The 24,457-nt window shown below is 57.8% G+C and overlaps 1 protein-coding gene across 1 annotated transcript in view; it reads left to right on the forward strand.

Annotated features, from left to right (window-relative positions):
- ZNF236 (zinc finger protein 236) overlaps positions 1–24,457 on the forward strand; it is a 65,467-nt gene that overhangs the window by 6,666 nt on the left and 34,344 nt on the right. Inside the window, exons 2-9 of the mRNA XM_045849677.1 lie at positions 1,597–1,739; positions 2,984–3,148; positions 11,132–11,310; positions 13,083–13,207; positions 13,479–13,651; positions 14,359–14,502; positions 16,904–17,107; positions 18,014–18,239. Of these exons, the coding sequence (XP_045705633.1) occupies positions 1,597–1,739; positions 2,984–3,148; positions 11,132–11,310; positions 13,083–13,207; positions 13,479–13,651; positions 14,359–14,502; positions 16,904–17,107; positions 18,014–18,239 (1,359 nt within the window). The remainder of the gene's footprint in view (positions 1–1,596; positions 1,740–2,983; positions 3,149–11,131; positions 11,311–13,082; positions 13,208–13,478; positions 13,652–14,358; positions 14,503–16,903; positions 17,108–18,013; positions 18,240–24,457) is intronic.

Here is a 24,457-nt window from a genome sequence, read left to right on the forward strand (position 1 = left end):
GAGGGTGAACTTTCCAAATGAGTACATTTTATTTCCAGACGAGCACCGTTGTGATAGTGAACACTTCAGCACGGGTGGCACGTACAACGAGGAGGTGCAGAGGTCCCCCCTGACCTGACCCCCTCTCTGGGCGCAGGCCCCTTCGAGGGCACAGCACCTTCCTGAGCGCTGAACTGTCCCTCATCCTAGTGGGAGGTTCCAGGGGGACTCAGATGTGTCAGTTGATGTGGTCCCAGCAGTCCTTTGTTTTGGGCCTCGGGACTCATAAAACGTTTCACTACTAGTTTCGTGCAGACGTTCTGAAACCGGGGTCTCCGAACAGAATGTGGGTGTGGTTCAGAGTAAGGAGAATCAAGTCAGGTGTATCTTCTTGGTGGACCCACCTCCTCTATGAGGACCATCGCAGTCCTTGGAATCACACCCACGTTTCCTGAAACCAGGGTCGGCTTTACTGGCAAATGTGCGAGGAGGTTTCTTGAAGCTGCTGCAGCTCCAGGCCCCACCCGGCTTCCTCCAGGGCGTCTGCCGCACCCTGTCCTGCCACTCTGGGCCCCTGGGCAGCGGACAGGTCCCCAGGCCTCGGGCCCTGCGCCTGTCCCGGGCGGGGGGATGTGGGGGGGGTCGGTGGGCGGGGGCACTGCTGGCTGTTTGCTCAGAAGAGCTGGGCACGCCTCTCAGCACTGGGCCTTGCAGGAGGACAGGGCTCTTCTGCGCTCGCTGGGTCTTCTGCTTACCCCTCCCCTGCTCCCAGGTGTCTGGGTTCCAGTATTTTGAGGTCAGATTCGCCACTGTTGTAGGTGGTGTATTCCTAGTTTTTTTTTATAGTTAATGTGTATTCTACATTCATGCTCAAATTATAAGATGTAAAGTAGTATTATTTGTTTTAAAGAATTGGAGAGATTTGGGGCATCTTTATTTTATGACATTCCTGACAACTGTACTTGAACAACAATAAAGTAATTTCAAAAAGTGTTGATGGTGATCCTATGGTTATTCTTATTTAACAATGCGTTTATATTTGCTGCTGTTTGCTTCCCTGGGGTGGGCAGAGCCCACTGTGAGAGCGTTGCAGGTCTTCGTCCTCCAAAAGCAGAGTTCAGAGGACAGTGTCTTCTGCTTTTGACTTAGGCTTGCTTTTCAGCAGTTTTCAGAGGTGGACTGAGTTAGTGAAGTGGCATTTTAATTTCGACTGGAGTTTTGTTCGCTGAGGAATTTAGGACCCTGTGTGGATTCCGGATAAACTCGCCCAGCAGCCTAAGGGTGAACTGCCCTTAGGGTGGGGAGTGACGCAGAAGTGGAGGGAGACTGCGGGGACTGGCTGCCCTGCGGGCCTCGGGCCCTGGGCGTCGTCTCAGGTTTCCGAGGGTCTGAAGAAGGATTTAGGGTTCCGCGGTCCTGTGTCTCAGTCATCTCGGTGTTCCCCATTTCTGCTGTAAAACCATGTCCATTTTAAACATTCACAGTATCATTCATTTCATCTAAAATCTCTCATAAATTTTTGACATAATTCGGTTTCTAAACAATAACCAAATGACTTTATTTATGTGATGAGAATAACAACTGGTATTTATTGTCTATACTTATGCGATTTTGTAGATGGAGTTTTAACATTGAATGCGGAGAATGCTAATTATGCCTATCAAGCGCCAAACTTCCGTAAATGTGAAACCTGTCTGCTATCTTTTCCAAAAGAGTCCCAGTTCCAGCGCCACATGAGGGACCACGAGCGGAACGACAAGGTACGTACTCAAGGAGGGTCGGCGGCCAGAGCGCCGGGCTGGAGGCGCTGTGGACGGCTGGGGGCTGGAGCCCGTCTCCGGCAGCGCAGATCCCCGAGCGGCGGGCGTCTCGCGGCACACACCTGGGACTTGTGTTTCAGCCGGGGTCGCGGTCCTCCTCGCCCTCGGGAGGTTGTGAGCGGAAGGGAGAGGCCGTCCAGCGAGCCTGTGCCCTGGGGTCGTCCGGGCGCAGTGGCGGCGGGGAGGATGTGTTCCCAGAGCACGCCTGTCTGCCGCGGGCCCCCTCTCCTCCGTGAGCGCACGGCCGGTGCGTGTCCGTGTGTTTTTCTCCGGCGGGGGGCCGCCCTCGGTGATTCTGTTTTACAGTGGCATTCAGACACGTGCGATCGCACGCCAGCAGGGGCAGCGCTTGTCCACAGGGTGTGGGCCCTTCCGCAGGACGCCCTGTGGGGCACGGCGGGAGTGTTCGTGTCCTAGTGGGACGGTAGTGGGGCGGTGTGCGGGTGGACGGAAGGGCGGCAGTTCCAACTGCAGTTAAAAGTGGTCGCGACTCTCCTCCAGGTCGGAGGGTGTGGGCTAGCGAGCCGCTGGACACCAGCCGTGCCCACTCTCTCCTCCGGAGGCCTGGGTGTGGCCAGCCCCACTCTGCTGCCAGCGGGAGTGGGGTGCTGTCCTGTGACGGTTAATGCTGACGCCGGTGCCCGCGGCCGTTACCCTCCCCCCGCCACGGCCGAGAACCTGGAGATGCCGACTTAGTCCTCATCAGGGTCTTGATGTTTCAGAGGGAAATAAATGCCAGTGATCACTTTATCTCTCTGCGAGGGAGTGGCAGGGTGCCTTCCTTCTGGGGACCACTTTAGACTGAGAAAGCAGCTCGGTTACGGTCCAGTAAGATTCGTGTGATTGCGGGTTTTACCTGGAGTGGCTCTGTGTGCAGCAGGGCAGCTGGTCGGAAAAGAACGGGACGTTGCGGCCAGCGTGGCATCTCTCTGCTCGCTGCCCGAGAGGCCTTGCTGGCGGGGGGCGTGGCACTCCTCTGGGAGGCCCTGCTTCTGCCCAGGCGCGTGGTTGTCCTCACCGTCCCCTGAGACGCCCCCCAGGAGTGCCACCAGTCGGTTTGGGAGTTACGACGTCGGGTCTGGCAGGGGCGTCGGAAGGTTCTTGGAGAGGTTGTGGATTGTGGTGCTTGCTAATACTTGAATGACGTTGACTGTGGTGGCTTCTCGACTTTTCTCTCCAAATAGCCACATCGATGCGACCAGTGCCCCCAAACCTTTAATGTTGAATTCAACCTGACCCTGCACAAATGTACCCACAATGGGGAGGACCCTACCTGTCCTGTGTGTCACAAGAAATTCTCCAGAGTGGCCAGTCTCAAAGCGCACATTATGCTGCATGAGAAGGAGGAGGTAACTATTCCGGCCTGTCCTTTGTTAACTGACTCTTAAAGTGCATCTGATCCCCGGGAGGGTCTGGGTGTCAGCGAGTGTACGAAGCCTTCGCGTAGGTTTGCAGGGGTGAGTGAGTGAGTTTGCCGTGGCTGGTCTCCAGTTCACTGATGAAATGCTTCCTTTTCTGGCCAGTACCACTTGGGGTGGAGGCACTGAATGCGTAGTGTATTTGGGGGATCAAAATTGTCTCTGTGGGCCAGAAGAGGTCCCCCTCCTTTCTGTTTTTAGCAGAAACTAACTTTTGTAGAAATCTGTAGTGGCCCAAAGTGGGTTTTCTGCCCAGGAAGGCGGCTCCTGAACCCATGGCGTGGGGGCCTTGGGGGCAGGGAAGACACGCCTGGTGACCAGCCCTGCAGGCACCCAGTGGGCAGTCCTGGCTGTGTGCTGGTGGCCAGGTTGCGCTGGTGCTGCTGCTAGGGCAGGGGTCTCCTTTCAAGTATAAATGGTGGCCACTTTAAAAATATCTCCTTGCCCTGGCTGGTGTGGCCCAGTGGATTGAGCGCTGGCCTGCAAACCAAAGGGTCACTGGTTGGATTCCTAGTCAGGGCACATGCCTGGGTTGGGGGCCAGGTCCCTAGTGGGGGGAGTGCCAGAGGCAACTACACATTGATGTTTCTCTCCCTGTCTTTTTCCCTCCCTTCCCCTCTCTCTAAAAATAAATAAATTGAAAAAATATTACCTCCTCCACCCTGGTTATTACTGTAGAAAATTAGGAAAATGCAAAAAGTGAGGAAGAGAACTTAAAAATCACATGTAATCCTACTATTCAGTGTTGATTACAGGTAACTATTTGGTATATTTTTCCTCCTAAGACAGAAAAAAATACAGTATTTCAATTACATACATAAAATTCTTATCCTAAAAATGGAGTCCCTACCGTTTGTGGAGGTTCGTGTATCTTCTGTGTGTCCTCAGTTTTTCACATAGAGTCACCGGTTGTGTGTCCTTTAAAACCTGCCGAGTGGGGGCGCCCGTGTCACCTGGGGGCCGCGGAGTCGCTGTCGCCCGCGGCGACGGGTCTTGCAGGGCCCCCTGGGCATGCCCAGGCTCCTCCGCGGCCCCTCCACACCCCTTGTCACTCTGGCCTGCTGTCCCGTGGGCCGTCGTGGGCATCGCCACGCCGCACCTGCTCCCCACAGAGCGGCCGTGGTCCTGGACGCAGGTCTCCCGGGCGGCAGGTCGCCGTGGTCACACGTGTGGGTTGTTCGCAGCCATGCAGGGACGGCGCCGACACAGCCGCCTGAGCCAGTGCTCCCGCGTGTGTCTGGGTGCACTGGCCGGCGCAGCGGCCCTCCCGGCAGCCGGTTCAGTGCCCAGAGGACGTTTTGGTGGCCGCTCCTGTGGGGAAGGGGGTGAGGTGCTGCTGGCACCCAGTGACCAGAGGCCAGAGGTGCTCCCGAAGGTCCTTCAACGCACAGCCCCCGTCACGCCCCTCGCCCACCGAGAACGGTCTGGTCTCCGGGAGAGGGATTGCTAGGTTAGAGTGGACGTGACCCTAGAAATCTCCTAGTGTCCAGTTGTTTTCTGGAGAGTCTTCTCAGCTGGTCCTCCTACAGCAGTGTAGGAGGGCGCCCCTTCTGCACGCCGCTCCTCAGTGTCCGTGTTGCAGAGCCTGTCGTTTCCGGCTGGTGGTGTTCGGGCGGGACGTTTCTGTTGTTCCAATTTGTAGCTCCTTAGTTATGAGTGAAGTTTAGCACCTCTCCGTGTTTGCTAGTCATTAGTGGTCTTATTTCGTCTTTTAATTTTCTTATTTTGGGGGAGAAGGTGGGGATTATGGGACTATTCTTACATATTTGTGTCAGCTATTTACATAGCTAGGAAAAAGCCAAAGGGCTTTTTTGCCCCTTGGTTTCTGACATTTTCTCCTGGCATAAATTTTTAAATGGCCAAATGCTCAAATTTTTAAGCTGTTCATTTACAGATCCTCATTCTTGTGACTTGCTTGGAAATACTCCCCGTGGCTACAGTTACTTTTTAAACCCCACCGTGTCTTCCAGAGTGCAGGTGCCTTCTTCCCAGTGCGCTGCACGCGCCCGTTCCAGAAATTGCAAGTCCACGCTGGTCCGGGTCCAGCCACCCTCCCCGGCTCCTGTGAGCCTCCCCCACTTCCTGTGCGTGTCCTTCCTGCCCGGCGAGGAGGCTGGCTCCCACGTGGCAGCCCCGTCCTGGGTTCTGTCCATGGCAGGGGCACGGCTGCGTGGCTCACCCTGCTGCAGTGCCCCTGCGGAAGGTGTGCGGGGTGGCGGGGTGTGAGCTCAGGGTCCTTTGACGCCGCTTGCGTGCTGCTGCAGGGCCACCCCGCCCCGCCCTCCTGGGCCGCACGCGGCGTGCCGTGAGCTGCCCTCCAGCAGCGTTCGGGCAGTGGCAGCGCGACCGCAGAGACAGCCCGGAGCGGGGCAGGGCCCGAGGGCCGGGGAGTTAGGTGACAGGCGTTTGACACGAAGCTCCTCCTCGGAGACGAGCCCTGGGCACAGGGAGCCCCCTGTCCCCTCTGCTCCCTCTGCTGGGCCCTGCCTGGGGAGGGGCCACCTGGTTTTTCTGGTTTGTCCCGCCGGTGTCCCTTTGCAGTGATACCACGTGTCTGTATGCTTCTTACCTTTCTGTTCTGGTTTGTTACTAATGTAAACTTTAGGGTTTTGCCTACTTAAAACTGAGTTGGTGTCTTCATTTCGGCCGCATTGAATTTTTAGGTTGTGCCGGGGAGAGTCAAACGTGCTCACGGCGTTGGATCTTGATCCTCAGGACAGCAGCGTTCTGCTCTCGTGGGCTCAGCGCGCTGTCCACATCTGTTCTTAGATGTTTTGGACTCTTACTGGTGTCCCTGGGTGGCCTTTCAGTGACACACCGCATGCGGTTTGTCTGCCAGACTGCAGCCTGTCCCCTGCCGGATTCTCGCCTGCAGCACCCGAGTGGACAGCAGGGCTTGGTTTCAGCAGCCACGAGGGTGGTTGAGAACAGCCACCTTTTGGTCATGGTTTGCCACGGCAGCATGTGGTGATGACCACAGCACACCCCAGCTCTGTTCCCGTGCACTCGCCACGCCGGAGAGCACGGCTCGGTGCACCCTTGTGGGAGGTGTCTCCTTTGCCCGGCTAGCATGGCCCCCACCATTTCTGAGCAGTTTTCAAGGAAGTTGCAGACACCACATTACTTACATTCCCTCTAAACACTCCAGTATGCACCCCCCAAAACAGGGCACTTCCTCGGCATCCCAACACAGCCACCACACTCAAGAATAATACTAGAGCCGGTGCTGCCGGCCTCCCCCTGTCCACGGCGCCCTCCCCTCAGGGTCTCGCCGGGTCTCCACCGAGGCCAAACCCTGCGCTGGGCTTCCTGAGGCGCCAGACCCCCGCACCCGGACAGGTGCACGCACCTTACCCACTGCGCAGGCAGCCGAGAAGCGGCCACGTGTGGGTTGGGTGCTGTGCAGCTTTCGGAGCCTGGGGCTTCCTGTTCCCCGTCGAGCCCCCGGTCCTGCTCTGTCACCACCGCCACTGCCGAGGCCCAGCTCCCCGAGAGCGTGATGCCGCTGCAGTGAGCATGCTCAGTTGGCTGCTGGTGCGGCATGGGCGAGGCTGAGTGGCGAGGGCCCTGCGCGGCCGACTGCCCCTGGGCTCCCTGGGGAGTGTCACGTGCCCCCGGTGCCTTGCTCTCAGGGTGGGCCTGTGGCCGAAGACCCTCGTTTCCCCTGCGAAGTGCGAACATGGCTGTGTCTTCATGTAAGAGTGAGGTAGTTGGCGGTGACAATGGGAAGCCTGGCTTGGGCAGTGGGAGCAGAACCCGACCGGGGACGGAAGCAGGGGCTGCGTGACATTGTGTGACGTGTGCCCAACGCGTGGGCCCCGGCGGGGAGCTGGCGGGGCGTCCCTGTCTGCCGGGGCGGGGATGCAGGGGCTTGTTCGCGCCGAGGCTGGGGTGTCGGCGGCACGTGTTGTGGGACAGCCAGGGAGTCGGGGCGTGGGGGTGTCGGCCAGAGAGCTGGGCGTGGGGGTGTCTGGCAGCACGTGGTGCAGGCCAGATAAGCACAGTGCACCCAGGGTGTGTACGTGTGCGTAGGTGTCAGCACGTGTGTGCGTGAGAACCCTCCAGCAGGTCACGTGACGGGGCGGGAGGCCGAGGCGGCCGCACGTGCACCACGCATCCTGGCGGGGCCCGTGCGCAGCGGGCCTGGAGAGGGCAGAGGCCCGGCCCAGCCTGGGCACTGCCCCGACCTCCGACCCGCCACGCGGACAGGCCCAGGGGGTGGGGTCCTGCCCGCGCGGGCGTCGCTTCAGCACACACACCCTTCACGCTGTGCCCTCGATTCCTCCGTGGCTGAGACCACGGACAGACAGCAGTGATTTCTCATTTCCGCCGGCGCGCAGGGTTCACACACCCTTCTCTCGGCCCTCCCTCCCTCGTATTTTCACGCCCACGCGCTTTCCCGGAGTCTTTTCCGGACGGTTGCCGCAGTGGAGCTCGGAGCCCTTCCGCCTCTGGTGTCGCTCCCCTGTCCGTCCGTCGTTCCCTGATGGCGGTTCTGGTGCTGCACAGCCTGGCTGCGCCGTGGTCCCCTGGCACGGCAACCGCGTCCTGTGTGGCCGCCGAGGGGCGGCGGTGCGGCCCGGCCTCGGTGGGACGCGGGGCTTCCTCGGTGAGGCTCCACCGCCTTTGTCCTTCATCGTCGCAGCGGCTGGGACGTGCACGTGCCGTGGTTTCTGACTCTGCCTTTTTCCGAAAGGTTTTTGAGAAATGTTTCTCGAAATCCATTGACCTGATGTTTCTGTTGCTCCTTACCCACCTCCTCCTTCCTGTCCTCTGAGATGGCAGGGTTTCCAGACCAGTGAACAGTCACGGCAGCAGAAAAGGGCGGAGTGGCCGGGAGAGGGGTTTCTGCCCGCCTGTGGTTTGAACCGGCGATGGGGGCCGTGGGAATGGCTGCCTTCTTGCTCGGGGCGCTGGGAGTGGGAAGTGGTGTTCAGCCCTGACCTTGGTAGCCCAGGACGAGCAGGGACTCGGGACTAGGAGTTTCTCGTGAGCAGAATTCAGGGAAGGTTTCCTGTGCTAGTCTCAGGTGTGAACCAGGTGGTGCCGACAGGTAAGGGGCGCTGCTCCCTTTGGTGGCCGCGGCAGGGTCCCGGCGTGCAGCCTCTCCCCCTCCACTGGCTCTCGCGCTCGGCAGTGCGGGCAGAGCGGCTCTGTGCCCCAGAGGGCCGGGACCCGCACGGCTCTGCGGTCCCCGTGAACGCCACCCTGTCGTGTGGTCGGAGGTGACGGAGGCAGGAAGGGAGCCAGTCCTGCCGAGGTCCCGTGGGCAGGACACAGCATCGCTCGGGCCGCCCAGTTGGAGGCTGGGAGTTTGAGGCCTCGGTGAGGGGTGAGGCGGCCGCGGGCTCGGCCAGGGAGCCTGTGGCCGTGCAGGAAAGGAGCCCTGAAGTGCGTCTTCCCCGCACGTGTGAGAGGAGCGCACCTTCGGTCGCCTTCCTCTGTTGCATGTGTTTCATTTCTCGGTTAATTGGTTTGAATGTGGCATATTAGCAGTAACTATAGGAATAATCACTGGCCTTTTGTTGCATTTAAACGTAATGCATAAGAATCCAGCTAAGCCCTGGCTGGTGCGGCTCAGTGGATTGAGTGTTGGCCTGTGAGCTAAAGGGTCACCAGTTTGATTCCCAGTCAGGGCACATGCCTGGGCTGCGGGCCAGGTCCCCAGTGGGGGACATGCAAGAGGCAACCACACACTGATGTTTCTCCCCCTCCCTTCCCCTCTTTCTATAAACAAAATCCTAAAAAAAAAGAAAAAGAAGAAGAACCCAGCTAAGATGGAGTAGCTAGCCTCTTTATCCTAGGACCCCCCTCTTAACACTAAAAATGCCAGAGACACACCCATAGATGGAGAAAGACTCTGAAAGGTGGGAAGAAGGCAGATGGCAAGGGGGTGTCAGGGTGTGAGAAAGAGCGTGGCAGGGAGTGCCCTGGGCTTCTGTCCTTCCTCCGGGGCAGCTGGTTCGGGTTCTGGGGAAGCCCGTGGCCTCTGCCAGTAGGTCCAGACGAAAGTGCTCCAGGGAAGCTGGGGAAGGGCTGTCTGACCCTAGAAGACCTTTTTGACCTCGCCCGCCCTACTTCAGCCACATGCTGCTTGGTGGGGCCCGGTGAGACTGGGTGGCGGGGGGGGGGGGTTCCACCCGCTGCTGGCTTGTGTCCGTCTGACCCCCAACTGCCTGAGATAAGGTGGGGAGCCAGTCCCACAGCCCTCTCCTGGCAGGTGGGGGCAGTGGCACCCAGGTCCCTCCCTGCCACCCCGATGGTGTTGGCAGAGCCCAGCTGCGAGCTGTCTTTCTGTCCTGCACCGGGCAGCACAGGTAGAGCTCTGATTCCTGGCTAGAGCAGGGGCAGTGGGCCTGTGGAAGCTGAGCCTCCCCACCTCCCCACTCCCTGTCCCCCCTCCCCCCCCCCCCCGGCAGCAGGGAGACCGAACCGGTGCTGCCACTGTGCTTCTCACCCACTGGTGTCAGCGGGCCCTGCAGGGGAACCTCCACCCCACCTGGTCCTGTGCTACATCTAAACAGGTGACTTTCCACTAAAAGAGAGCTAAGGTGAGTCTCAGCACAACCCCCAGGTGTGCAGGTCCCAAACAGCAGTCCCCCGTCGGACCAGGAGGCAGTGCAGCCCCAGCCCCACGAGGAGGACAGTGGTGCCCCAGCTGTAAGGGTCCGGCAGGGACCGCAGAGCGGCCGTCGCGTCAGGGCCCAGGCTGCACGTCACCCGGCTCTCACCGTGCGAGCTGGCGTGCGCAGCCCGGAGCTCCCGCTCAGAGAGTGGGGATGGGTTTCTGAGTCGTGTCCGTGCCTCCCGAAACCCACGGACCTGCTGGACGGGGAGCAGCGCGGACCGGGCCGCGGTGGAGAGAGGCCACGGGCGGACGGGGGACGGGGGACGGGGGCCGGCCTTGCTCCGCAGCCCGGACAGGAGGCGGGAGTTGTCGGGGGCAGTGAGTGCTTTCCCTGGAGATTCAGGCACCCAGGGGTCATCTTTTGAGAGACATGCAGCAAGTTATGTTAGGAGTTTTGTTTGTTTTTGACCATTTCCTAGGAAGAACTTTCTCAACGTTCAACAAGATACTAATAATCTAGTAATTTTTAATTTCTTAAATTATTACACAATGATGTTAACTTGAAGTTACTTACCTTGAAGTCGTTTTGGACTGCTCAGCACCTTTCCCCCTATCCTCGTCTTTTCCTGCCAAGGGCGTGCCGGGCAGCGGCCGTGAGCACCCGCCGGCGTGGGGTCTGCGTGCGTCGTTTCTGGGGCCGCTGTGTGCCGGATGCGGAGCACTGGTGGGGGGGAGCGGCTGTACGTTTTGTGGGGACAGTGGTCTGTGCTCGCTGCCAGGCGCACTCCTTGTCCCTCCTGCGTGGACCTGTCACTCGGAGAGGGGGTCTCTCGGTGTGCGAGGGGGTTCCGGACGCGGGGCTCCTTGGACCTTGCGCCACGTCAGCAGCTCCTGCTGGCAAGAGCCGTTGCTGAGGCTTCCTCGGCCGTGCGCTGCTCACCTGTCCGCACATGCTGTGGCTGAGCTGCCGCCCAGGGGCTGGCCGAGGGCCGGTGTCCTGGCGACCCTGGTCTATAGGCGTGGGGTGGCCACCTGCCCGGATGCACCAGACCCAGGTCCGGAACAGCTGCACCTGCACTACCTCACCGACGTCATCTGTCTCTCCAAAGTGCTCACTGCACTGACGGACACAGGGCCAGTCCCCCAGCAGCCCACTGGGAGCCGTTCACTGTGCTGAGAAATTGTTCACTGGTTTCTGTCTTCTCCTGCCAGCAAAGAAATGATTTTTTCTCTTCACATGTGGACATAATGATACGTTTTTGAGGGGTGAAAACAGTGTCTATGTAACTTGCGTGTTGGCCAGCTGCAGGACTGGCTCTTGCTCACGGGTGGTGTCCCCTCTGCAGAACCTCATCTGCCCCGAGTGCGGGGACGAGTTTGCCCTGCAGAGCCAGCTGGCCGCCCATCTGCAGGAGCACCGGCAGGAGCTGGCCGGTGGCCGCGCCCACACCTGCAAGGCCTGCGGGAAGGAGTGCGCCGCGGCGCCGCAGCTGCGGGAGCACCTGAAGAGCCACCACAGAATCAGGTAGGAGCCTCGGCTCGGCCTGGGGATACGCGTCCGTGCCCGTGGGAACAGGCAGGCCTGGCTTCGCCTCCCGACACTCTGGCCGGTCCGCCGCGGCCTCAGCATGCCTCCCCCGGCACGCAGCTCCAGTCCGCAGAGGGAGAAACGGGCTCAGGCGTTCGGAGTAGGAGTTGGGCCGCGTGGGTGGAAGGTTCTGGCTGGAACTGACACGTCCCTGGCGCAGTGCGCAGCGCACACAGAACATGTCTAAGGGAGGCAGCCCCACCGGGACACAGTCCTTTCATGTCCCCAGTGTGCAGAAGAGTCGAACTGGGTTAAAAAGAGAGGCCACCTGCCTTTCCAAGGCTGTATGTCATCTGGTTTTAGAGCTCATAACGTTAATAACCACGCTTATATTTAAATACACTATATGCATTTATTCCTGGTGAAACATAACATGTCTTTCAAATTTCATACTTCACCTCTTCCTGATTATACGTTTTTACTGACACATCGCTTTCTCAGTGCCATTAAATACAACTTCCTTCCGGGCCCTTGGCGCTGAGGCTGGCTCTTGGTGACGGCCAGGCTGCCCTTGCTGAGCCCCTTTCCCCACCTGGCCGGGCCAGCACCACGGTCTCTGTGACCGCCGTGATGTCATCAGCCTGCTGCCATTCCCAGCCCCGGGTGTGGGGGCCTCTGCACTTCCCAGCCACCACCGCCCGAGCCCCAGCCCGTCCTCGAAGTTGGGGGAGTGCCGAGGCCTGTGCCCTTTGCGCACGCTCAGGCCGGTGTTTCACAGACGCAGGCCGAGCGTCTCCGTGGGCCGAGCCGTCTCATCTCCCCACCCACTTCTCTGCGCCTGTGGTTGGCACGGGCGGCCCCCACCTCATTCCTCGTTCCTTCAGGGGCTTCCCAGCCCCCAGGTGTGACGCGTGTGCTCCACATACGACACTTCCTTTCTGATAAAGTTGAACACAGGCACGTGTGCTGGTCTCCACGGTTTGGGAGAGGTGGCCAGCATGTTACGGGGCTGTCACACACTGGAATGCACTGGCCCTGGGTCTCGGGGGGGGGGGGCGCTGAGCTGCCGACAGCCTCGTCCTCACGGAGCCAGCTGTCACTGAGCAGAGGAGACGGCAGGGACCGCGTGAACGGGTCCGCCAGGGCGGCCGGTTGAGCCAGTGCGTGTGCTGCGAGGGCGATGGGGAACCGGCAGGGCAGGCAGCTGCCGCGGCTGCACGTGAGGGAGGCCACTGTGGGGGCCAGCGTCAGGGTCAGGGAGCTGGAGGGGCCGGCCCCGCTCCTCAGTTGTCGGCTTGCACGCCGGGGAGTAAGCAAAGAGCTGTGCTCAGGACACGCCGGGGTGGAGCAGCCCCGCGCCCTCCCCGAGGAGGTGGGGCAGAGCCGGGTCCAGGGTGGGCTCCGCGGAGGTGTCTGGGTGGGAGGCCGCCAGCAACGCCTGGTGTTGAAGTCGGGGCGGGGGGAGGTGGCAGTGACTCGGGGTTGTGCAGGCTGCGGTTGCACAGACCTCAGTGTCGGGCCGTGAGGTGGAGCCCCTGCCCCCCAAAACGCAGCTGTGCCCCTCTCGTCGCGTGTGTGGACAGCGAGTCTCTGTGGTGCTGGAGACAGAAAACTGGTGGGGGGGTGTGGGAAGGGGACACACACACTTAGGTGGGGCTGACTTTCCGCTACGTCAAGTTCATGACCGGCCGGCTGACCCTGTGGAAGGACTCCCCTGCCGAGGGTGTCACACAGGCAGACGACTTCCTGAGCACCCCGTGTTGCACTAGGATGTCCAGCACCAGGTCGTACAACCGGAACGTCGACAGGAGCGGGTTCACCTACTCGTGCCCACACTGCGGGAAGACGTTCCAGAAGCCGAGCCAGCTCACGCGGCACGTGAGGATACACACAGGTGCGGAGCGCGCTCCCGGGGGGGCGGGTGGCGTGTCTCGCGGGGGGAGAGGCGGGCCTTGGAGCCCACCAGACCCGGCCTTGACCCCTGGCTTTTCCCCGGGCTGCCGTCCAGCCTGGGCGTGGAGTTTGAGATCCCGGGGTAGGCGTTGGACGTACGGGTGTGCCGTCATGGGGCACGTCCTGGCTGGAGGGATGGCTGGGGGTCCCGAGGGTGGTGGTGACGACGCGGCCAGCGCCGTGACGATGGTGTGTGTTCCTTCTCCCTCCAGGCGAAAGGCCCTTCAAGTGCAGCGAGTGCGGGAAAGCCTTTAACCAGAAGGGGGCGCTGCAGACGCACATGATCAAGCACACAGGTGAAAAGCCGCACGCCTGTGCCTTCTGTCCTGCTGCCTTTTCTCAGAAGGGGAACCTGCAGTCCCACGTGCAGCGAGTGCACTCGGAGGTGAGCCCGCCCGCAGATGCGGGGCCCCGGTGTGCCCAGGTCAGGGGGCTGCGGCCTGTGAGCCCAGCTGACGCCATCTCTAAGGCTGAGTTGCTAGGTAGCGTTCGGTCCTGGGACTCACCGCAGGCCGTGCCCTTGGTTGTTCACAAGGCACTGGGTGGGAACAGACCGGAAGTCTCGTCCAGGTGAGCTCGAGGCAGCCGTCACCCCGTGATAACGCAGGCGGGCCGACGGCGGCGAGGAGCCTGGGCTCTCCACCCGCGCTCCACGCGCCCTGCACGCGCAGCCCCCCCGGGCCGTGCCGCCGTGGGACAGGTGCAGGCGGTGACGGGCTCACCCCGTGGGGCCGTCCTCCCAACTTGTCCGCCCTGTGCCGCAGACGCCGCTCAGGGTTACAGGACACGGGGACACGCGTCACACGTGCTCTTGTTCCTGAGTCGTAGTGACGGAAAACCGTGAGTGGTCACGGTGGAACCAGCCCGGACAGAGCGGGTCTGTGGCGCCCAGTTACTCTCGCACCGGCCGTACCGGCCAGAGCGCTCGGGCACGGGTGCTGGAACGAGCCGCTGTAAAGGGAGAAGCAGCGTCCGAGGGCTGGGCTACTTCTGTCATTTTTAACGGAGTGGTCAATTATGATGTGCCCTAATCAGAATGTTTTGATCTGATAATCAAGTGTAAAAAGTCATTTTTCTCTTTGATTTGTTCAGGTCAAGAATGGCCCTACCTATAACTGCACGGAGTGCAGCTGTGTGTTTAAGAGTCTGGGCAGCTTGAACACGCACATCAGCAAGATGCACATGGGCGGGCCGCAGAGCGCCGCCAGCTCCGCAGAGACGGCGCACGTCCTCACGGTGAGCTGGGAGTGGGGGGGGGGGGCGGCTGCGGGGAGGACGTCCCCTTACAGAACCTGTCCTCTCGGCCCGGCCCGGCCCTCAGAGCGAGCTGTGCCCGCAGCGTTCCTTAGTGCCGCCAGGTGCTGCGGGGGCTTCTCTGCGTGGCTGCGGGGTGCTGCTGCGTGTGAGTTAGTGGGGAAAAACCAGTCTCAAATTTTAGAGTCGAGCTGGGTGATCCTGATTTATGGACTGTCTCCTGACCTAATAAAAATGAGACAAATAGAGTCACTAATTTATAAAATTGCAGTTCCTTCAATTTATTGGTGATTATTAGGGAATATTCTTTACCGTTATATTACAATTTAAAAATCAAGTATCCTTTTAAGATACATTTCTCCATTAGGTGACGATGATACTTTTTCCTGAGACTTTGGATTTGGGGAAACTAAATTGTATGACTTCAAACACACGCTTTCATTCTTTTTCTGTAGGATTCTATAGCCCAGCCCAGTCTGCAACCCCCACCTCTCCATTTACAGCAAAGGGCAGAGCCCAAGCCCAGAGCGTGGTGTGTTGAAGCCGCTGCGCCCAGATGGGTGTCTGGGCGGGCCCACCGCTGCCCCCTCCCGTACAGCACGGCGGCCCCCTGCGGGTTCGTCCTGAGCGCCCGGGCACAGGCCTGCCGCCAGCTCCCCTCCTTTCCGCCCCATGCAGTGTGTGCGGGTGGAGACGGCTCCTCCGCTCCCTCTCCCTCGGGGGGATGTCCTGGAGGAGTTCTGAAACTGGAGAATAATTAGAGCCTGATAATTAAGTCTTAACATTCTATTTTGGACTGAGTATGTTGTAGTAGAATTCTCAGCGTGTGGATCGACCCGATATTGAGAGTTTTCACCATTCTTCTGGCAACATGGAAAGGAAATGTGTAGATGCAGAGACTAACCTGGAGTGATAACCCAGATAACTTGTGACGTCTATGTTCTTGATAAACGTCTGAAAATGCAGCTCGGGTGGGCGGTGGGCGCCGGGGCCCGCCCTCCTTTCTCCTCTCTTGGGCCGGGCGGGGCCTTCTCCCCAGGCGGCTCTCCGGCTCTCCGTGCTGTATCTCGCTCTTCTGACTCCTGGTCTTTTTGCTCTTCTTTTGATGGTGGTTCTCTTCAGCTTCATCTTACGATTCTCTTACTGACATTCTCAGCTAGTACGAGTTTTAGTTTCTGGGAGCTCTCCTTCGTGCCTCTCCAGTTTGGCGCACTTTCCTCTGAAATGTGATTAGTGTTTTCCTTCGAAAAGTCCCTTCCCCTCTGAGTTGCCTGCCTGGGGTCACAACCCTCTGCTCCCTTTTGCGGACGTTTTGTTAGGTCCTCGGGGGATGAGGCCACAGCACACCCCAGGGCGGCCTTTTCACCCAGGGTGCAGCTGGCCCATCCCCAGGGCAGCCTGGGCCAAGGGAACCAGCCCCCCGGCCTGGGGTCCTGGAGGCCGAGCAGAGGAGACTCCAACTCTGTGTTTCATCTGGGGCCTGAGGGCCGCAGGCACCGAGTTCTCCCCAGTTCTTACTCGTTTTTCTCTCTCTTCCCAGTCAGTCCTTCTTTTTGCCTAAAGGTAGATGCCTAACTGCCATCAGTGGAGGAAGACAAGGGGTTAATTGTCTGTCCTGAGCATTTCTCCCAGGGTCTTCACTTGGTGCGTTGATAGACCTCATTTTCAAGAGCAGGTTCAGGTCTGCCGAAAACTGAGTGGGAAGCACAGCGACGTCCATACTGTCCCCCGTGGCTCACACCCCACGCGGCTGGGGCCTTTGCTACAGCCGAGGATGAATGCCCGTGTGTTGTAGGGCCTGAGGCCACCCGCTGTGCTGCGCGCTGAGCAGGTTTTGACAGACGTGTCCTCTCCTGAGCCCACCGCCACGGATCCCACGGGGCCGGTCCTCGCCGCCCTGCTCCCCGCCGTCCGTCTGGCCTGGCGTTTCGGACGCCCGAGTGTCTGAGGGGTCAGGCCAGCTCTGTCTGCAGCTGCTCCTCACTGCACCCCTCCAGGGCCCTGTTGCCTGGAAGTTTTTGAATTTCTAGTCACACTTGTTTCTTCTTTCGCTGCTTCTGTAGCTCCTCTCACCCTTTCGTGCTGGTGGGCTCACAGCGTCTGAGGTTGGCGCGCTCCACCCCGTCCTGACCCGATAGTGCTTGCTCACACTTCAGAGACTTGGGGAAGCTGTAGTGGGACACTACTGGGTGTGTTACTCGGAGGGCCAGCGTTGTGCCACACACGAAAGTGTCCGCAGTGAGGCATTACATTTACGGTGTGTCTGGAACAGGGTTAGATTTTCATGCTCACAGGGAAGATGTGCCGGTTTTGTTTTTTTTAAATGAAATGAGCACTGATGTAGTTTGTGCATGTTGTTAATGAAAGCATTGCTGTGTTTCAGGCCACGCTGTTTCAGACGTTGCCTCTTCAGCAGACGGAGGCCCAGGCTGCGTCGGGCCCGGGCCAGCCGAACTCCCAGGCGGTGACCGACGTCATCCAGCAGCTGCTGGAGCTCTCAGACCCGGGGCCGGCCGAGCCCAGCCAGGCCCCGCAGCCGGGCCAGCAGCTCAGCATCACGGTGGGCATCAGCCAGGACATCCTGCAGGTGAGGCACACTTCCCTGCTCTGTCCGTGCCTGTCAGACACCGGGTCACGGCCTGGAGACGGGTGGGGGCCTGTCGCACTCCCCCAGATTGAATACGTGTTCGTCAAACAAGATAGGCTTACTCAGTCCCTTACGGACAGTGCAGAGTTCTAAGTGATTATTAAGCTAAACACTTTTTAAATGTTTAAACCCCTAATTTTTTCTCTGTAAGTGAATTTACTTGAACGAGCTCTTCCGAACTTCTTGTACCTGTCCCTGTTGACATAAGAAATGTTTCGTTGTTGCTTGAGGTTGTGCTGTACTCTTTGGAGTCAGCACCGTGTGCGTGCCTGTGTGTGCTGTGTGCACATCGTGCGCACGGTGGGGACGAGGGGGGGGGACGGAGGAGGAGGAGGCAGGGCTGGGGAGCTGAGCCCTCACCGTTCCTGACTCTGACCGCCCAGCCTCGAGTCTGGTTTCACATCCAGTGTTCACTGCCGATCAGACGGCCTTGTTCCTGCTCCTCCTCCCTGGCTGTGTCCTCAGTGCACTGCCCACCTCCCCCTCCCTCGTGGGGACGCGCTGGTCGGGTACCACGACATCCGACGTCTGAAGTCTGAAGGGCAAACCCAGTGTAGCTTAGAACAGTGATTCCCAAAGGTGCCTGAGGTCACATACGTAAAAATCAACTTACGTTTTGTAATTCAGACACCAAAGGCTGGTCAGACTGTGTCTGGGAGGGGGTGAGATGCTGGGTGTCGGAAAGGGCGCGTCAGTCACGAAACGGGGGTGTGCTGCCGACCGAGGACTGTCGCTGGGTGGCGCAGCCTGCGTCTCTCCGCGTGGCGCTAGCGCTCTGTGGGTGAGGCTGGCTCGGAGCGGTGCGGGCCGTCGGATCTCCTAACCTCCGAGTTTTTTCTGTCTCAGCAAGCCTTAGAAAACAGTGGGCTGTCTTCAATTCCAGCTGCAGCACACCCCAGCGACCCCAGCCACGCCAAGACTGCCGTGCCGGGCCAGGACCCGGACCTCCCCGACGCGCCCCGCGAGCCAGCTGACCCTGCCGACGCGGAGCCGGAGAAGGAGCAGGAGAGCCCAGAGAAGCTGGACAGAAAGGAGAAGAGGCTCCTCAAGAAGAAGTCACCGTTTCTCCCTGGTAATTTCAGTGGGCTTTGAGCTTGAGACGTTCGGGCGGTACAGTGCTTGTCTTTTGAGAAACACCTTTTTTCCCCTTCTGAAGGTGATGGTGTTCTGAACATCCCGATAAGGCTACCTAGCAGCGTTTGTTTGATATTTAAAATTAAAAGCCATGAGATAAATTTGATAGACTACCTCTTTTCCCGGGGTGCCTTCTTCCTCTGACTCCAGCCTCCCCTGGCTCTCCCCCACGGCTTGACCGGGCTGTCACTGCCCTCCTCCCGGTGACCTCCTCACCCTGCAGCTGCCGTGCCTCCTGGCTGTGCTGCTGCTGCGGCCTCCTCGCACCTCCTCCCTCCCTTCCGCGGTGACGGAGCCGCCGAGGCAGGCCTGCAAAGCGCGGCCCCTCTGCTCTCGGCCTTCCCCTCCATGCACCGTGGAGCCTTGGCCTTGGAGCCCCGGGAACCAGCCCCGCGGGCGTGGCCCCTCTCCCACCCGCTCCTGGGAGCAGGCCGACCTGGCGGTAGTGAGGGCTTCCTGCCGGTGCCTCCCAGGCCGTTCAGCGTCAGGAGCGCCTTCCTCCTCCCCTCCTCTCCGTTCCCTGCCACGCCTGGGGGCTGGTCACTTCAGCCCCCTCAGTGTGCCCTCCCTGCAGAGGGCCACCCTCCCCAGCCCTGTGGTCCCCCCTAGCTGCTGAGCAGCGGGAGTCGCTTCCGTTCCTTTCCGATTCCCTGCTCGCTGAGCCCGGCTCGTCGTGTGGGGGCAGGGTCAGCACGTCTCCCTCCAGGGAGACAGGGTCCTGTCTTTCGGACAGGAGCGTTCCCGTGAAGTACTTCGTAGTGGCCGGAACTGTGCTGCCCGCCCCAGTGTCTGGGGAGCAAGGGCCTTCTCGCTGCCCAGAGTGGAGGGGCCCTGGTCTCCACTCACCCTCCTGAGGGTGTGCTTCCTCGCTGTGGGCACGGCCGTGAAGCCCTCCTTTCTCGCCTCACGGCTCCCCCCCTTTCCTGCATCCGCCCCGTCCCCCCAGCCCCGCGGGTGCCGGGCCCCGTGGCCTCCCAGGCTCCGGGGGCTGTGTGGTGGGTGTCTGCCCACCTCACACGCGTCTGTTGGGGGACGGACATCCACAGCGGTGCCGAGCCTCGCGTGGCGTCGCCACGGGCTGCTGCCTGTGCTTCTCCCGTGAGAGCCTCTGAAGGGGCTGGCCCTGCTGCTCCGGGTGCAGCGCCAGAGCCCGCTTCCGGAGGCCGGGCGGCGGCAGCCCGGCACTGAGGACGGCAGGCGGCTGGCTTCTGCACTGAGCATAGGGGTTTCAAAGTGCTAGACGTGCTAGGGAACCTCTTCTCCCGCATTTTCATGTGCGGTGTTGTGGTTACAGAGCCTCTGGAGGTTACACAGAATAATTTTTGAATAAGCTAAATACATGTATACAGTACTGAGCAAGTTTTGGCAATTCTAATAAACTTTATTACTTTTCTGTTTAAAGCCGGGGCAACATTGGTTAGTAGGATTACATAGGTTCCGGGGGTACAGTTCTATCATGTTCTGTCGAATACATCATCAGTGCACTGCTGTGTGTCCACACCCCAGGTCAGGTCTCCTTCCGTCACGGCTTGTGCCCCTTCACCCTCTGGCTGCCACCGCGCATCGTCTGTGGGGGGGGGTGTGTGTGTGTGTTTATGGCTTTACTGCTTTTTTGTTCCTTTCTCCCTTTATTTTTCTTTAGGACACATTTTTTAATTCGGCCAGTATTTTTTTCAATTTTACTTTATAAAATATACTTTTTTATAAAATGTAATATGGGTGCTTTAAAATCAGGTAATTTATGAAATCATTCAATCATAGTCACTCATAAATCATTCAGCTGGTAGTGTAATAATTTAAAGAAATGTAATTGCAATTTACAAAATAGTTTTGTTTGTTTCATTTCCCCATACTTTGTGTCTGCACAGATAAAAGAAAATTAAAATTTTCAAACATTTTATATTCAGTTTTTTAAAAAATACACTGTTTTCTATAGCTTTGGTCTTTTTTTAAAAGAATTTACTTATTTTTAGAGAGAGGGGAAAGGAGGGAGAGAGAGAGAGACACATCACTGTGTGGTTGCCTCTCAGGCGCCCCCTACTGGGGGCCTGGCCTGCAAACCAGGCAATGTGCCCTGACTGGGAATCGAACTGGGGACCCTTGGGTTCACAGGCCAGTGCTCAATCCATTGAAGCACACCAGCCAGAGTCAGCTGTGGTCTCTATAAAGGTCTTGAATTGAAGTTTGAAAGGACAAAAATTAAGGTACCAGGATAACTCTGCTGTAGGTTTAGCAGCATTTTCATATAGAGCAATTTGAAATGGCAACTAACTTGTCTTATCACATACCTGCACTTGGGGAAAACCACTCCCAACGCACAGAAGAGTTCCCACATGTGCACTGCGGTAGGCTCACAGAAGTGTCCAAAAGACCCGTGGGAACGGCGCAGAAAACTGCTTCTTTGTGAAGCGTTGGCTGGCGATCCTGATGCTGAGGGGGGCGCGGGAGGCTTGGTCCCTAGGCATTGCTCTCCGGAAGCTCAGTTTTTAAAAGAAGATTTTGTTACTTATTCTTAGAGAGGGGGGAAGGGAAGGTAAAGAGAGGGGGCGCAACATGGATGTGCGAGAGAGAAACATTGATCGTTGCCTCTCACGTATGCCTTTGCCTGGACTGGGCCTGCAGCCCAGACGTGCCCTGAACGGGAGTTGGACCGGTGACCTTCGCTTGCAGGCCAACGCCCAGCCCCGCTGAGCCACGCCAGTCAGGGCGCCTGTGGGTCATTTTTAAGAACTTGGGCATCAGGCTACTGGAGCGCTTGCTAGACCTGCCTGCACGAGGTCAGGTGTGCTCCTTGAAGATACTGGACACATTCCGGCCGTCACAAGAGATGGCTTCCAGTGGCCCTGTGCATGCAGCTGCAGTGGTACTCGGTGTGCACCTGCCAGGTACAGGTGTTCCGAGGGTGCTAGGACAGGTGTGGAGGTGCTGCACCCCTGAACTAACCAGCACACCCGTCTGTTGTCACGTCCCCCCTGTTCTGCCCGCTTTGACCTCGGCCCTCGGGTGACAGTGGCGTTCTCCAGCCCTGGTGCTGCAGGGCCATTTGCAGGAAGCTGACTGACCCTCCCCAGAGAGCGGGCTGTCCTCTGCTTCTGCTGAGTGGGCAGCACTTCCCGGCTGCACGAAGCAGAGGCAGGACCCTGCGGTAACGGGGGCCCTGCAGGCAGCATCGCTGCGCCCAGTCGTCTGGCAGGAGCTCCCGCAGGCCTCCTTGGCTCCGAGGCTGCAGGCGTGTGCTCTGGGGCAGGGGGAGGGCGGGACTCTCCTTCCTCCAGGCAAGACGGTCCTGCTGTGAGGGCAGCTGGGGACCGGCAGGGGCGGCAGCATGGTGACATGGGCTGCTAGAGATGCTGGCCTTTCTTCATCTTGTGCCAGCATCAGTTTTTGTAACAGAATTTAACTAAATCTTTGACTGAACTTTATTTCGTTTTTAGATGGGCAGCCAGCTGTACACATTCCGTTTGTCCATGCTGTGCTTGGCCCACTGATGTGCAAAGCCACCATTACTGTATGTCACCCTCTCAAATGGCCAGGGTCTCTCTGGCCTTGACCCCCCGTCCCGTGTTCCCGTGTTTATTGGTGTATCCCAGGTCCAAACGGCTTTATTTAGAATTGCAGCATGCTTTCATAAGGCGGGAGCCCAGTTCCTTCTCGCTGTATTTCGAAAGTGTATTTTTGACCGTTTTCACATATTTATTTTTTCATGTGTACTTTAGAATTGTCAGCTAAATTTCCACAACTGTAGTTCTAAAAAAGTCCTATTGGTATTTGTATGTAAGTGATTTAATCAGGGAGAATTGATGATGAACTCATAATTTTTAGTCTTTGTACCAAAGAATACAGTGTGCACTTTTCTTTTTCATATTTTAGTAGTGTTTTTAAATTTTCTTCTGGGGTTGTAGATATGAAGGATATTGACTTCCATGTATTAAACATGGGTCTCTTTCCGAGATTTAGTTTTTTTAGGTCCATATCAGGTCATTTATAAAGAATAATTTTACTTTTTATTGTTTATGTGGTATGTATCTATTATCTAATTTCATTGACTAGTATCTCTAAACACGATAAATTGCAATGATAGTGGCCCTTTTCCTGACTTTAATAGGATTGCATTGACTATTCTTCTGTGAAGTATATTGAGATGTTTTATTCACCTCCTCCTGTTTTAGACAGTTTTTTTAAAGTGAAGACTAGATGTTGGATTTTAGTAGAAGGCTTTCTATCTGAACAATGACTACAAGTGGATCTCTCTCCTGTTACAACCGGTCACTGCACGTGAGAGGGGAGCCACCGCCCAGCGTCGGGAGGGCCGCCCTGGGGGCGTGGCCCGCTGTCTGGGTCCTCAGTTTGTCAGAGGGCTGGGGTCTGGCTTCCATTTCCCTTGGGACACGGGGTGGGCCAGACAGACTGTGCAGAACAGACTTGTGAGTAGACCCTGGGGACAGTCCTCTCATGTCTCTTACGTAACTAAAGATTTTCATTGTTCAGAAAAAACTCGGATTTTCCAGGGTGAATTCCTAAGTTTAGCTCATAACTTTTATAGTTCCCTCTCATCTTGTTATAGTTTGCTTTTTGATTTGTGGTAAGATCTTTAGGTAGTAATTCCACTTCTGCATTAATTTTTACTTATTATTTTTAAGTGGTCTTAAATTTTAGTCTACATTAATGTAAGCAGTATGACCATAAACTAAATGTCTGTCTTTCTTTTGAAACCATTTCCCTTGTTTCCTACTCTTTTTTTTCTCTTCCTGCCTTGTGTTTTGTTTCCATTGCTTCACAGATTTTTTAGAAAAAATGTCATTTTTAATTCATTTTTTTAACCTGTGTTAGTCTTGCAAAGAGCAGTATGTGCAGGAAAATACGTCATCTTTGCTCACAGTCTCGTGCACAGAGGAGAATTCCTGGTATTTATTGGCAGCGGGGCGGGGGGTGGGGGGAACGCCAGCATTTCCTTTTCCTACCAAAACTGCAGGTACAGCAGATCCTGGAATAACGTCATTTCGTTACAATGCTGATGAGGAAGAAAAAAGGTTTCTGGCCAGGCCACTGTCCGTGTGTGTTTCTCAGGAGCCCGTGCCCTCTCGTGTCCTCGGGCTGCCCCGAAACTGCACCCCCGAGGTGTGCGCGTCCACCCTTGCCCCCACCCCCGCCGTCCCCATCGCAGCCAGCGTGGGTGTGCTCGCTGTGTGGTGGGGGGGCAGGGCGGCCCTCTCCTGCCTGTGACCCCCCCCGCAGAGCCTCCGCCCCTCTCTACCCCAGGCCGGCATCCGCAGGGTGGAAGAGTCATCTTCCTTGTTTCTGTCAGTTTCTTAAAAAGCGTGTGCTGGCTCACATGTGTTTCACTGATCAATATTAGAATGTTCTGAGCCTGCCTTTGGAAGCTGGGGGAGGTCTTCGTGACCAGAAAGATGCTGCAGGAACTGAACTCTCTGTATCGATTAGCCCAGAGTGCACGTGGCTTCCTTACCCGTCATTGCTCTCTGAGTCGAGGCTCCGAGACCCCGTGGCCCTTAGGGAGGAGGGGGGCTTGCTGTGCCCAGGCCAGAGTGAAGGTGCTCCAGCCGCGTCCCCCACGCGGCCCAGGCCCCACGGGAGACTCTGCCGGACCGTGCACGCCTGCTCCAGGTTGCACGAGGACATCTAATTCGAAGTGAAGTGATTCTGCGAACTCCGTTTTGACGGTGCTTTTATACCTCAGAAGTAATTTGTTACTGCATCTCCGTGACTTCTGCTTGTGATTTTCTCCAATAGGACTGCGTCACCCCGATTCGAAGTTGAATTGTATTTAGAGGCACAGAAGCATCTTTCACGAGCCCGTCTCCCACCCTACTCCGACCGAACTGTTTATAGATTACCTTTTGTAGCACATGGACTTACCCTTTCTGAATTATTTGCACTTGCATTTCTTTTATTGGTGATCTTGGAGGGACTGAAACAGCACGGCGTTACTCCTTCCCTCCTGTTCTATGGGTCGACTTGGGGGCCCTTCTGACTCGCGGTCACTCTGGCCCGAGGCTGCAGCCAGCCGCCGGCGTGGTCCCGTCGGCTGCCTGTGCGGTGAGCGCGCACACGCCTCGGTTTGTGTTGGTGGGGCTGGCGGGATTTCCCGCAGCGCTAAATCACAGCGCTCGCCGATCGCGGTGATTGCAGCAGTGT

The sequence above is a fragment of the Phyllostomus hastatus genome, unplaced genomic scaffold, assembly GCF_019186645.2.
Source record: "Phyllostomus hastatus isolate PE091 unplaced genomic scaffold, TTU_PhHast_1.1 phas_contig_80, whole genome shotgun sequence".
Taxonomy (NCBI): Eukaryota; Metazoa; Chordata; class Mammalia; order Chiroptera; family Phyllostomidae; genus Phyllostomus; species Phyllostomus hastatus.